General features: G+C 43.2%; 2 protein-coding genes across 2 annotated transcripts; both read left to right on the top strand.

The window, feature by feature from the left end:
* Positions 1-876: 876 nt before the first annotated feature.
* O0I10_007736 (galactose-1-phosphate uridylyltransferase) lies at positions 877-2,043 on the top strand (the record flags this gene model as incomplete). The annotated part of the gene is made up of 2 exons (XM_058487748.1): positions 877-1,844; positions 1,905-2,043. 2 exons carry the CDS (start codon positions 877-879, stop codon positions 2,041-2,043), a joined length of 1,107 nt encoding a protein of 368 aa, XP_058341570.1.
* A 4,511-nt stretch (positions 2,044-6,554) lies between these two features.
* On the top strand, positions 6,555-6,806 carry O0I10_007734 (uncharacterized protein; the record flags this gene model as incomplete). Its single annotated transcript, XM_058487747.1, has 1 exon — positions 6,555-6,806. One exon carries the CDS (start codon positions 6,555-6,557, stop codon positions 6,804-6,806), a length of 252 nt encoding a protein of 83 aa, XP_058341569.1.
* Positions 6,807-13,200: the final 6,394 nt, after the last annotated feature.

Raw genomic sequence — 13,200 nt, 5'->3', positions numbered from 1 at the left:
CAATACGGCTCCTAAAGAATGGGCTATACTAAGATTTGTGGGTAGCGAAAGCCAAGTTTGAGGATTGACACTAACGAGATGACGGGTTTCTAGGTGATCAAAATTTTGCTTTTTGGAGGTAAAATGCTCACGTGGACAAAGTCAATGCGTCATCAATCCATCTTGGTGGTACTTGGACACCAACAATACGATACATCCAAGTCCTTATCTCCTATAAACTGCTCAGATTGCATAACCCGATCGTAATTGAAATTCCTATGGTCACATGCGGCAGCCTAAGGATCGGTAACTGATGACGACTACTATTAGCGAGCCGCTCCTTGTATGGAGTGTCACATACGCTACATTGAGAGAGTCCTTGACAATGATGAGCTTCAATTGGGGTGATTGCTTGGGTTAACAACGGTCCTTTATTTGAGCAATTTCATAATAAAACCCATTCTTGTTGCTATACTCGATATCGGGGGTAATCATCATCATCTGCTACACGTATTAGGCTTTGATGGAGAATGCCACTACTAGCAGTATCCTTTGTTGCCATGTGCTTTTTTATCCAACACCCATTGTATCATATTGTCCTTGATGACAACATCTATAACACCCATCCCATTATTATTGTTGACGACATCATGCAAGGTTAATCTGGTCCCTGATAAACACAAATTAGTGTATCGGTGATTCAATGCGTAAGCTATTGTTGACTTATCGACGGTTTACATAATCGATCGGAATAATGACGAACCCCGACGAATTACATAAGCCTTGTAGTACCGCGGAATAACTAGCGTAACTCATATATATAACAGCATCATCATCAAGGGACCAAAATCTGTCATTTAATCCATCATCCCCCTTTTTTTATTTCCTTAAACCATTATGTCTACTACTGGTACATTCGACTTTAAGAACCATTCACATCGCCGATACAATCCATTGACCCGATCATGGGTGCTTTGTTCGCCTCACCGTACACAGCGTCCTTGGCAGGGACATCGTGAGAGTGCGCAAATCGAAAAGCGTCCCGAGTATGATGCCACATGTTACTTGTGTCCAGGCAACCAACGTGCCAACGGCGACTGCAACCCCAAATATGACTCCACTTTTGTTTTCCCCAACGACTTTGCTGCTGTCAAATCCGACCAACCCGTTCTTGCTGATACCACAGAGGATGACGATGATCTCATTCGCACACAAGGGGTACGGGGTGAATGCCATGTCATGTGCTTTTCGCCACGCCACGATCTGACCATGGCTGAGATGACGGTTGAGGAGATTGAGCAAGTTGTCAAGCAATGGACGAGCAGTTACAAGGCCATGGCAGAGAAGGATTACATCAAGCACGTGCAGATTTTTGAAAACAAGGGCGCAGCTATGGGATGTTCGAACCCTCATCCCCATGGCCAAATGTGGTGCACTGAACAAGTCCCTGAGGAGCCACAAACGGAGCTTGATTCTCTCCAAGCCTATCGTGATACTCATGATGGCAAGTGTCTTCTTTGTCAATACGCCCAACGTGAGCTCAAGCACAGTGATCGTGTTGTATTTGAAAACGACTCTTTTGTATGCGTGGTGCCTTTCTGGGCATTGTGGCCTTTCGAGACATTGTTACTCCCCAAGCATCATCTCTCCAGCTTGAAAGAATTTTCGGATCAACATCGACATGACCTTGCAGACGCCTTGAGACGCATCACGTGTCGCTATGACAACCTTTTTGAATGCTCATTCCCTTACTCTATGGGTATCCACCAAGCACCCATCGGCGATGATTACGACTATGCTCATTTGCATTTACATTTCTATCCTCCCTTGCTTCGAAGTGCTACTGTTCGTAAATTCCTTGTTGGGTAAGTATCATCATCATCTACATCCCACTGTGACTCCATAGACTCATATTTCTTGCCTAGTTTTGAAATGCTAGGTGAACCACAACGTGACATTACTCCTGAACAAGCAGCATCAAGGTTGAGAGATTGTTCCGAAATCCATTACAAAGCACGTCAAGAAGAAAATGGTGTGCTCGACACCAACCACCATCATTTGTAAATAGAATAATAAAAAGAACTGATTATTTGTATATGTACTTTAATGCATAGTGGGGGACGTAGATGACTATATATACATTATGCAATGCTTTTTGCTCCTTGTACAGCCAATTGATCTGCCATTTCATTACCATACACACCACGATGACCAGGCACATAAGAGAATTCAATCTTGCCAGGCCGTGATTTCCGTAACGCCAACAACTTTTTGACAAGATCCGCATTCTCGACAGGTGTTCCTTTGGAACTCTTCCATCCATTCTTTATCCATGATTTGCTCCATGTCTCCACGCAGTTAATGCTGTATTGGGAATCGGTACGTATTTCAAGAATGTTTTCCCCTTTGATGTCTTGCTCCATGGCACGGATCATTGCATACAATTCAGCACGTTGGTTGGTTTGTCTGTCACCAGGTAATGGGCCACCTTGATTGCGAGGATCATTATCACCCCAAAATACACCATAGCCAGCCTTTGCACCATGATATCCATTGCCTGACGATGCACCATCGGTATATACAATATGTCGTCCATCCGTGGGTGAATCATCCAACACACTGGGTGGCGTCTTTTTTGTCGTTGTCGTGGTTACTCGTTGCTGTGGTGATGATGATGATGATGATACCGTAGGTGGTATATTGCTCCTCTGATGGGATGTTGTTGCACGCTTCAAACCACTTTTTTCTTTGGTAAAAGCCTCGGCCTCTTCATGGGTTGGGAACTTTTTATAAATGGCGTTGGGGAATCCTTCGACTTGTGCCTTGCATGCAGCCCATGAACGGTAGACTCCAGGTCGACGTCCTTGCCGGACAGCATAAAATGATTGCGTTTGTTTGGGCATGCGTAGGATCGCGGCACTGCTGAATGTCCGTTTCAAGTAACTCAATGCTGAAGGTCAAGAGCAAGAGCTGTCAAAGGGAAGACCTCTCTCTCGTTTTTCTTATCCAAACCCAGCTCATCGCAGATACGAGCACGTGCCCCTTCCCTCCCACAAGCGCTGACAATCACAAAAGGCCTCTTTTTATATACGCATGTCATAAGAGTAGCTGCCGACGTTATCACCTAGACTTTGACTTGTAAAAGGGTCCGAGGATACCAATCTTTTCTCCTCTTTGTGTGCACAAAAATCCACAAGCCCAAATACATGGAATAAAAGCACTTCTCTTTCCTCCATCAATATGTCTTTGATCGATCACCCAAACTTTTATACGAGATGTGGTGGCAGGTCTTGTTCGGCTCTGCGGATTATAGCTGATCTTTGTTGTGGTCATTCATCATGATGCTTCATTGTTATCCTATTCCCATTGTGCTATCTACTACCAATAATGATGATCCACATCTCCCGCTGTATACTAATGAAGTATGTATCTTACAATATCCAAAGCACAAAACAGTAACGTGTGTTGCGGTGTCATTGACAAAGTCTAACCACAGTTGATTCCCATCATTGAATACAGCCTTTGTACAAGATACAATCAATCAGACAGACCCTTCCTCTTCCTCTCTTTTTCCTTTATCACAGCATTTACAAGTGGTTACACTTATAATACAATGCATCGAGTGCCCACACACGACGAGGTCCCACCTCTGGAAATAGGAAGGTCTTATAGCAACTTAGAAATGGTTGATCAACGCGATGTCGTATTCGTCAAAGCAACCCTTTAATTCAACATCATTTACAAGGGATAGATTGAGAGGTACATTTGAATCGCTACAATGGGGAAGATACATCGATATAGGAGGGTTCTATCATTCTTCGAGCGTGCATTGTGCAAAGGTGAATCGGCGGATGTGGCGAAGTATGCCCATGGCATGTAAAACATGAAGTTGGATGATGATAACAGCTGCCACGAATTAATACACCAATCGTCAGGATGATAGCATCAAGTTCAAGTTGACAAAGGACACTTAAGAACAACAGTTCACTTTCCACGCCAACAATACCTTCCATCCCATCATGTACCAACCCAATATCCATAATCCATATCCATATCCATAAGAAGACGCTTGTATTGAAAGCAAGTTGCTACGCGTAAATAAAGCTGCTTCTATACAATGGCTATCTGCTGTTCACGGGAAAAGGCTGTAAAACAAGCTGTTGCAAGTAACTTGAGACAATGGAGTAAAGACCTCGCTAATAAGAACTGCTGCAATGAACGCTATTATGACTGGTTGTAGCAGAGGAATGTCCAAGAGCGTGTGTTGCGCCAAGAGACTCGTGTGTTGTAGAAGAATGACAAGAAGGCTGTGTATACGCCATGAACTTGCCATTCAGTCGAAGGCAATCAGATCAAGAGAGTTGTAGGAATGACATGGTGGGTTGAAGTAGGACAATCGTTCGCAAGTGGTAGTTGTACTTGAATGGGGCAGCAGTTGAGAATGGGAGGACGAGAAGATGAGGAGGGAGTGAAAGAAGTGGAAATTAAAATGACTTGAACTGATGTTGAATCATATTTCTTTGTTTGAAGCGTTGCTCACTCAAATTCTCTCGGATCAAGAAAAGTTGAAGGATGGACATGATGAGCTGAAGCAGGACAATTGTTCAAATGCATTGGATTGGGCAACAAGCAGTTTACATATAATCATTCAAATTAATTTCTCTGATTTTGGATGATACTTCTGTGTGTGAGCGTAACTCAACCAAATCCTCTCGGATCAAGAAAGTTGAATGATGGAGATGATGGGCTGGAGCAGGACAATCGTTCACATGCATTGGATTGGGCAACAAAGATGAATGGGAGGAATGGGCTATTAGCCGGCAGTTTACAAATAACTTACCAATTTGATTCTTCTGATATTGGATGATGTTTCTGTGTTTGAGCGTTTTTCAGTCAAATCCCCCCGGGTCAAGAAAGTTGAATGATGAGCATGCTGGGCTGGAGCAGGACAATCGTTCGTATGCATTGGATTGGACAACAATGGAGAATGGGAGGACTAAGGTTATTAGCTGGCATTTTGAACTATTCCTAAATAGTGTACAAGAATCATGCATCGCCTGTGCTGAATGACTCAAGTTACACAAACACGCCCTCTGCATCTTTTGCTATATCATAGTCATACTACTTTACGTTAAACAAAGACCACTCTTCATATAGCTTCACGCTTACAAACATAAAGGTGCCTGTATCTCCAAACTTTACAATGAAACGTGGGGTTTTTATTAGAGCAATGGGCTCGGCTTGGCCAACTGCACCTTGTGTGAAAGTTTCGCGTTCAATGTCGCAAACAGCCCAAAAAATATTTTTTGGTCGTCGTCGTCGAAGAGGTCGACCTCCAGATCCAGTTTGGCTGGTAGCGACATTGCGAAATCTGGGATTGGCCACGATGAACGTAAAACTTGCACACAAGGTGCAGTTGGCCAAGCCGAGCCCATTGCTCTAATAAAAACCCCACGTTTCATTGTAAAGTTTGGAGATACAGGCGTCTTTATGTTTTACCTATGCTGTAAGCGTGATGGAGTTGCTTTTTCCTAATGGATGGTGTCGGCTGCATTAACGGAAAGATGAAGAACTGAGTGAAACCGCACGTGGTGGTTACACAAACGCGTCCTTGACAGGTTGCTACACAAATGGATGATGATGATGATTGCCTTTTGTGAAGGTACGTAAGTAAAACAGCATCCAACCATGAAGGTGTGTCAAGGTATGTATCACATTTGCATGTAGGAGAAGGTCGAGCTGCATAAACCAATTTGTATATGTAAAAACATACGTATACATATTGAATGGGTCATCCATCCTGAAACTCAATGGAGGGATCTCTTCACTTTTTCTCTTCTCAAGCTCATCCCACTTCCCACTCCTCCTTATCGCGTCGCAAAAGCCATATACTTCTTGCATGACCGATACAGTAACCGAACCACCTTTATTATTCCATCTTCGAAGCAATAGTATGTAATCCACAAGCTAGCAACCTCCAACAAGCGTGTAATAAATAAACAATGCTTTGTTTCATCTAGCTATCTTGCTACTGTACATTGCCACCACCATTGTCGTAGTCGTCCTCCGTCATCATTCCTACATACTCGTACTCGTCACCAGTCGTCAATCTCATCCGTCACACCAACATCCAAAAATACACAAGTTGAAGAGAATGGGATCTTGCAGGCTTCCTTTTGAATCTCGTTGTCGTCATCATTGTCATTGTTGTGGATGGGGTGATCATCGTAATCGTCATTGTCGTGAATGTGGTAATCATCGTAATCGTCGTCTCTACAAATAAGAAAGCAGGCAAGTTAGACCATCTGGTACCGGAATGATGACGATTTGGTATACCGCTAGGCCCTCTCTAAGGAAGAAATCAAATCAGAAGGGATTCACAAACCAAATCACAACCATACAAGCAACGTCGGGCGATCACTTGTTCTTGAGAAAGCACTGCACGAATCACGCAAGGCCAGTTCGATCCATGGCAAGGAAGGACTCACTTACGTAGAGTCCAGGCTCATAGTTGTCCTCATTCATCCTCCCCAAAGAAAGAATGATCCCCAATCCTTCCAATCATTTCCCACCTCATGAAAAGAAATCCTCAAGGGAAAGAACGAGCCTATCACGAGAAGAGCGTGTTGGTTTGCACTGATGTCAAGCTGTTGCAAATCCCCTTTTACCTCAACACGGTGACCATGCTCTTCCAAAAACCCATCGTCATCGACCCATCAACTCAAACGCAGGCCTATAGAGCCCTGGACGCGTTCCAAGAAGCTTTTCCAGCACAGTTGGCTAGTGCAGAGCGACGCAGCGGCCACTTGATGCAGGCTGGAACTTGAACCCAAAGAGATGATGATGATGCCCCAAGTTGCATTGCCTGACCAAAGAAACCTATTCAATTCATTATTAGCACACACACAATAAACACCCTTTTCATTGTTTGTTTCCTTGTACTTGCCTTTTCCATATACACAAGAACCCCTTTGTTGTTGCTTGTTGGAAGCTGAAAACCATGGTGTAGTATAGTCGAGCCGAAACAAAACGCCAAACCAGCCCAACGTCGTGAGACTAAACTCGCCCTCTATACAAGCTAACACGTCAATGGAACCAGTTCAGCTGCAACATTGGGCTATGAATGTACCTGTTGACAGCAAGCGTAGAGTGGGGAACAGCAACGAACAATAGGAAGCAACGATATCGCCATGGCAACTACGCTCATTCCTCAGCATTTGGACACACACTCACTCCCTGGCAATGCATGTTCAGAACTACATTAATACCTCACAGCCAACAAGAGCACTCTTTGATAATACAATACCTTGAACGCAATAAAATGTCGTGATTGGGTATAAAAGCAGAGGTGGGAGAAAGAGAAGAGAAGCGTTGTTTCCAAGTCGTGGAGCTGCCGTCCCCTATTTTGAATCCCCTACTGCTAAGATGAGCCAGGAAATGGATATGGAAGATAAGCAGAAGCTAATGAAATAGCAAAGCAGATGAGATAACTGACTAATGGTTTATTGCTGAATGAAAGCTAGGTATATATATGTGTAATGAGGAATGTCAATGATACTAAAAGGATAACGAATATATACGAGAATGAAGCAATAAGGCAAAGAAAGACGATATGAATGTATATGTCAACAAGGAATCACGAGGACACATGTCAATCATGACATTGCGAGTGGAAAAGCTGGAAATTAAGCGGGAACATCAACCTCACTTCTCTCTGATTGCGCTTGGTTTTCGCTTCGTTTTCTCCTCAGTTTCATCAATGTCTCTCCCCTTTTTCAATTCGACCTGGTACGGATCTTATGTCCAAGGCCATTGTCTCAGACCAACTCGTAATCAGCGTTATCACCATTTTATGCCATTGGCCAGGTGTCTATTGCGGTCGAAAGAACAAGCAAGGTCGAGGGTTGTTTTTCATATCCATGCCATTCATGGGCCACCAGTTGCTATATCGTTTGCGAATCGAGCTTGAATGATTGCAGTAAAATTCACCCATTGAATCCATTTGTCGCTCTCGGCATAATATTCTTGACAACGCAACCCACAACTTTGCTCAACACACCGTTTAACCATGATCGCACAATGTAACGACTCTATGGCCTAGCATTGAAGCACTACAAAAGTGTAGCGGCAATCAACTTCATCTGATAGAGGTGCTAAAGAACACCTTGGATACTCAAAAGGACGAGTATGATCATCTCTTGAAACTTGTTTCGACCGGAGCTTCCACAATTCTTGAGGTGAACGGCTTTCCTGCATTCGTAGATGAAGTTGTTGGAAGCCGTTATGTCACCTCCAAATGGGCTGTGGTGTGCCACCTAATCCAGATTTGCATATGTATCGCAGGAGGTAGCTACATCAAAGGGAATGTGAGCATGTGCATCATCGAGCAAGATTATCAGGCTTTACCTTAATAAAAGAGCTAAGCATCACAATGGCAGCCATGATAATGAAAATAGGATAACAATGGAAAGCTAAAGACCATCACAAATGAGTCATGGATCGGTCACAAAATAAGAGCATCAACCATCATGATAATCACATCAACTTGGGGCTTGAAGGTGTCAGCAATCAAAAGAGAGGTATGATGGAGGAAGAAAAAGAGGCGTATGGGAGTATGATCGTAGGCGACAACATCCCTGGTTTATATGTGCACGGTGGGCGTGGGTATTTCTGTGACCACAAAAACTGACAAAAGCGTGATGGGAATGGTGATGAGATGATAGATTGATGGGACGGCTTCACAAAGAGTTTAGTTGTGATTCATTGTCGTTGCATGAATCACGATTTGAGATAAACAAGGTGCCAAAATCCATCATCAAACAAAGACATCCTATCTGCCATGTATCATTTGGTGACTTCATATACCACAAAATAAGGCGTTTGTATAAGCGCGCGTTCGTAAAGTCGATGGCATCTTCATTGGTAAGGAAGCTGGTATGTAACGAGCCTCTGTGTTAGTTCGATCCATCTAATCACGTGCATAGGTTGAGGATGGTTGGATTTATCTTTGTTCTGCTTGAGATGGGATGAAATTACACCCAGTTAATGTATGCTTTTGCTCGTTATTGCCTTACACACCGATGTTGTATTCCCAAGAAGCATTGCTGGCCGTATGTTATATCCTCATGCTCATTGACAACAATCCTCCAGTCAACAAGCAGCTGCGTGGCACGTTTCATTCTCAGACTTAGATGTTTACAATACAAAGGTTCAAATACCACAATGACGACCACGACAATGAGAGCAGGATAACAATGGATCAATGACTCATGCATTCATGAGCTATGTTTCGCGAGATACAAACGACTATCCCCCTTCCTCCTTAATAATCGCATCAACTTGATCTTTTGAAAGTGCAAACAATAAAGAGAGGTATCATAGATGAAAGACATTGGTGAAATAAAATGATTCATAATAGCAGGATCAAGTCTGAGCCTCGTCAAAGAGCATCGATAATTGACCTCCCTTGCCAGATGACAGCATGAATGCAGCACACGTCCTTGATGACCAACAGCACATCCTCAATCATATCCAGTATCCAATCCTCATTTCCAACAAGTACATGATGATCCCACATAGTATACTCATCATCATTCACATGGAATAATAGGCCTGATCCCTTATGATCCACCATCACACTTTCCATCCACAATCATTCCATCAAACCGTTCACGTATTCTTCGTTTGTTGCATCATATGAACATTGTATTTTTGCTTGTAGATAATCCTTACAAATGGTGGGATAATATGATAGTAGTGGAGAAGACTAGATAGTCCTATATACCCAGTCAACAAGCCTCGCCTATTAATAATACCTCGTAAGCGTTCTCAGTCGTTGCCAAGTTGGTCGATGCGTAATGTACCTTGGCCTTGACGATAACCGTCATATGGAAAATGGGTGGACGATCAAAGGAAGCTAACTTTTCAAGGCGACCATTGCTGCAGTGTACCTTTGTGCATCACAGGGTGCTGGTCACTGTCAAAGCTCGTGTGTGTTGTGTATGTCTTTGATGGGTGGCAGTCCTCTGGTGGTGTTGCTCATGGCATCGCGTGTGTCAAAGGTGCAAGGCTGAGTCGGTGGTGGCCCCCTTTCGGTTTCGCATTTTAATTCACTCACAAGCTTCGTGATGCAGGCACATTGACAATACGTATGAATATGGGGTCAATCCATGATATAAAACATTGGAGAGAATTGCTATTCCATACTTCTCTATCTATCTCTTTCTTCTGGTTCAATAAATGTGATATGAAGTGTGCAGTGGAGTCGTATGGATGGATAACGTGTGGCGGACATAGCAGCTGCTGGTTAGTGTAGTAGTACATGCGCGGTGCACGTCCCTCCGCATCGGGGATACATGGATTGGTGTTACAGAGGGAGACTTCAACTGCATGATTGTCATGACAACACAATTGTGTTTCCCCATCCCCACTTGCCCACTTTTGCAAAAAAGAACGGCATCTTTAGGCAGCAATTAGCCTGTATAACGCGCTGCTGCGGTATCCGTAAAAAAGTCACGCTGGGTCTGAAATAATTACGCGTTCCCCTCTCGGCTATAAAAGGAGCGCCTTTTTTCTCGTTTCCCCGGTACGCTTCTTTCTCTCTTTTCGGGAAGGGGATCGAGGTTAAGTGATAAGAAGGGTTTTTTCCCACCTGATCTTACGCGGAAGTGATGGTGGTTTTCCCATAAGGAGGGTTAAGGCTTCAGGCTGTTGGAGTGTTGCGTTATACCAACAAGTTCTGCTTGCCGCCCCTCCAAAAATATTCAAAAGCAAATGATAATAACACATAATGACTACCCACTTGCTCTTTAGTATGAGCACTAAACATCCTCTTGGATGCTAAACTAAAACCCTGTACTTTACACTGTATGCTGTATTGTTATGGGTCATTCTCTACGCGTGTTGACCATTTGTATCTATGGATCTGGTCAACTTTAATGTTCTATCTTGGGGGAATAAGTAATAAAGTTGATTGCAACGCGTAAAGATCATGTATGCCTCCCTTGAAGACGATCTTTTCTCTTACTTTGACACAATGAGCACACGATCTCCCAATCTAATCTCCTGAACAGAGATCGAGATCGTCGAGATCGCCGTGAAGACAAGGGAATACGATAAAAAAAGAAGACATGGATCAGTACAATCTCATGGATTCCCTACCCTACGCTTTGCTTACCTGATCCCCATTGTTCTTGGTGCCTGTGCACCCATAAGCCGGATCAAGTACTGCTGCCGAGCAATAGGATAACCCATTTGATATGATTCCCATAGCAGCTACTGCTTTTACAATAAAACCCAATGCCAAATGGTCTTTGTGGGCTACCTAGATACTTATTTTTGGGGCCACAGTTATACCATGAATATCACAGCTATGGATGACTTCGCCATCGAAAACGTCTGGATCACGTACGTAGTGCATTGTTGTGATCGTGTACACACATATTGGTGGTGGCGACCAAATGCTTGTTGTATAATGATCGCCATGGAAACCTGACATACAGCAAATATCATCAACAACAGCTTGAGACAAGCAACGTCATTACCACTCTCATACAATTACACAAGATATACTCTTGGATTCACTTATCATTTTGGCCTATTAGCCATACCATCGTAAACCTGAAACGAGGTTCATCCGGGTTATCATAGACGGATCATGGTATATACCTGTAGCGAGATCTATCTATGACAGCCCGTATGAAATGGCTCGTTCTTATATAAGGTCGCGTAACATAGCTTTGGCTGAAAGTTGTAGTCATAATCAAGCATAGCATGTTCTTGTACTACTCCTGCCACATTGTATCATAGCTCACTCTTGCTTGAACACAACAATGAGTTAAGCATACAATGAACCAAGCTTCTGTAACAAGAACCATGTTGTGCATCATCACTCTCGAATTGCTTATCTTTGCAATACCAGCGTTCCCGAGAATTGCCACCACCTTTCGTCTATCAGCATGTAAACTAGGAAGCTTTAACGAATGCAATACATAATGTGAGAAAGAACAAAAGCACCTCACAACATTATTGTAAATGACCCAATCACTTTCCCAACATCAAGTTTCTATTTCCCCACTTTAGTCCAAAAGCCAAGCAAGTGATCCACATCTTCCATATATGAGCTGATAGCACGATCCCCTTCTAAGCATTATGTTGAATCCAATTTCCATTCGATGAAAAAAGTAGAAGAACAGCACATGGTGGTGTTGGTGTTTATCAAAAGGTAGGTATGATAAAGGAACAGCATTGTAAATTGAATAAGGTACGGGTGAATCACATAGAGGCAACAGGGTTCAAGTTTTTGGTTGCTGTCGCCGTAAACATTCTTGATCCATGATTGCAAAATAGATGCTGCATGCATTGATCCGAGTATCCCAACATCATCCAGAGCTGTGAGACATCTTCTTTGGTCAAAGACGTCAGCCATTTTGCCAATTCCATCCAATCCATCATCACCCTCAGTAGTATGTATGTGATATGATCCACCATCGTTTGCTGCTGATAACGCCACAAGTAACAAAAGCAACGTTCCAGGGTTTCTCATCACTACACGAGACAGCACAGGTTGGACCGAAGTTGAAGAAACTGGAACGAAACTAGATGATCCATAGGGCGTTGTTCTCTTCAGCGTTTTGAATGCACAGCATGAAGGCCTCATCATACTCCTAATGCATCATGCAATGTTAGATGTGAATACACGCGAACGTATATAAAGCGAATACTTACTTGTTGAGATGATGTTTAACAATGCTGGTATGTTCCATGGCTATAATGAGTAGACTGCCATGCTTGAGATCATTGACAGTTTTGGTAAGGAAAAAAGGTGATTGTGCTGTTGACCATTACTGTGCAAGATCACGAAGCTCAAGAATAACTGATCGTTCGTTGTTGTGCTTAGAGTCGATGTATCGCGTATCTTGTGGAAGGATGATCCATATTGATAACCACATGAAATGACGCTCGATGATAGAGTAAACTGCTGTTGTATAAAACTTCCAGTATTGAATGAAATAGCTGTACGTTGACGGCTTTGTGAGCATTGCTGAATCGTCTGGTCGTGGCAGAAGGTGGAAGGGTGTGCTGTAGTAGAGTCAATGGCTTGCAATCCATGGTATGCTTTCAAAGCACTTGGAATGAAGTAAGAAATAGGCCAATCTTGGACAAGTGACCATTGCCATTCGAATGCGAGTGCAAATGCAGAGAACGTAGGAGGGAGAAGGT

The sequence above is a fragment of the Lichtheimia ornata genome (genome assembly GCF_029851405.1).
Source record: "Lichtheimia ornata isolate CBS 291.66 chromosome Unknown scaffold00038, whole genome shotgun sequence".
In the NCBI taxonomy this organism is placed as follows: Eukaryota; Fungi; Mucoromycota; class Mucoromycetes; order Mucorales; family Lichtheimiaceae; genus Lichtheimia; species Lichtheimia ornata.
Note: the sequence above shows the minus strand (reverse complement) of the source record. Positions and strands in the feature narration are given on the sequence as shown.